General features: G+C 39.6%; 1 protein-coding gene across 2 annotated transcripts in view; it reads right to left on the reverse strand.

The window, feature by feature from the left end:
* LOC108755447 (another transcription unit protein) overlaps window positions 1-1,274 on the reverse strand; it is a 3,770-nt gene extending 2,496 nt beyond the window's left edge. For both annotated transcript variants that reach the window (XM_018498451.1, XM_018498450.1), the window contains exons 1-2: window positions 1,019-1,274; window positions 80-823 (exon numbers count right to left, since the gene is read on the reverse strand). In XM_018498451.1, the coding sequence (XP_018353953.1) occupies window positions 80-823; window positions 1,019-1,073 (799 nt within the window). In that variant the 5' untranslated portion in view covers window positions 1,074-1,274. The remainder of the gene's footprint in view (window positions 1-79; window positions 824-1,018) is intronic.
* Between the last annotated feature and the right edge of the window lie 238 nt (window positions 1,275-1,512).

The following is a 1,512-nucleotide window of genomic DNA, read 5'->3' on the forward strand; positions in this document are numbered from 1 at the left end:
ATTATTATTTATTATAATTTCATAAATAATAACTTCAAGCTAAAACTCATATTCTGAATATTAATAAAACTAAGCAAACCTGTCTGTTTGAAGGATTTGTTCGATTCATTATCGCTTTTATCATTTTTCGGACTTTTAGATCTTGATCTCTTATCATCAGATCTTTCAGAATCTGCTTTCTTTGGTTCATCAAATTTCCTCGAAGATGCAGAAGAATTCGATCGCCTTTCTGTTGGACTCGCCGAACCTCCTGATTTATTACTTCTTTGAGAAGAAGCACTTCGAGATCTACGGCTTTTCGGGGAATCGTAACCAGACGCATTGGATGCAGGGGAGGCTGGAGTCTTGGATTTTCTTTCCACCGATCTAGAACATGCAGATCTTGAACTGACGGGTGACTTTGGACTTGAGGAGCGTACGCTGCCGTGTGGCGATGGCGAGCGTGATCGAGGAGACTTTGGAGAATCCGCCGAGCTATGAGAGGCTGCTGATTTTGGCGTGCCACTCCTGGACCTCGGAGAACCGGATTTTTCGCTCTGGACAGAACCCACACTTGAACGTCTTGAACCAGATCCAGCTGGTGATGATGGACTCTCCGATCGACGACTGCCATCCAATTTATTCGACCCGACTGGACTCTGGCTGGTAGACTTCGAGGCGCGGCTACCGCTAGCGTTTGACGCAGGTGAAGCTGGTGCTCCGTTCTCGTCCTCAGAATGCTCATCCCTAGCATTGCTTGCCGTTTGTCGGGCCGGAGCCTGTGATGCTTGGCTACCACTACGGCTCGATCTCGAGGACGCGGAAGCATTATCGGACTCTGATCCTAAAAGCAAAATCGCGAAATCAGAATGTCGCCCGCGATAAAACATAACCTCAAATAGATAATTAACAAATTATCCGTTCTGTTTAATATTGTGAATATATTAAGAGTATATTAATATTTTATGGAATTGCGATACCAGCAGAGGAACGATAGAAATAATAGAAATAACGATAGAAATCTGTCGATATTACGTACCAGAATCACCGCTAGAATCACGCAAAGTTTCTCGCATCGGTGACATGTTTACCATGTGTTCAAGATTGGTAACACAGAGCTTACGGAGCCACTTCAAAATAATTTAAACCGCTTAAAGAGAAATGGCTCGCGCGCAGATTTCAAAAATATATGGTGCACATGAGAAATAATGCATCAGTTATTCACCTTTCATTTTCTTCTTTTAAGAAAAACAAGAAATTAATATAATTAATTTATACATAATTTCTGTACAGCAGTTGCTGTTAAAATCATCATGGTTAAAACTTTTTACACACTTCCATACACTTTTTTGACTTCCGTTCTCTTTCTTTCTCCAACGTAACTGTATTCCTATTTCATTTTAAATGTAGAAAATACAGTGCAACTATGTAAAATTTTTTGTGTATCTCAAAATTCCCAAATCATAGGTTTTTAATGTACATATCTTGAAATGTTATTTATTCTAAAAGTAATATAGCATATATATATATATA

The sequence above is a fragment of the Trachymyrmex septentrionalis genome, unplaced genomic scaffold (assembly GCF_001594115.1).
Source record: "Trachymyrmex septentrionalis isolate Tsep2-gDNA-1 unplaced genomic scaffold, Tsep1.0 scaffold87, whole genome shotgun sequence".
Taxonomy (NCBI): Eukaryota; Metazoa; Arthropoda; class Insecta; order Hymenoptera; family Formicidae; genus Trachymyrmex; species Trachymyrmex septentrionalis.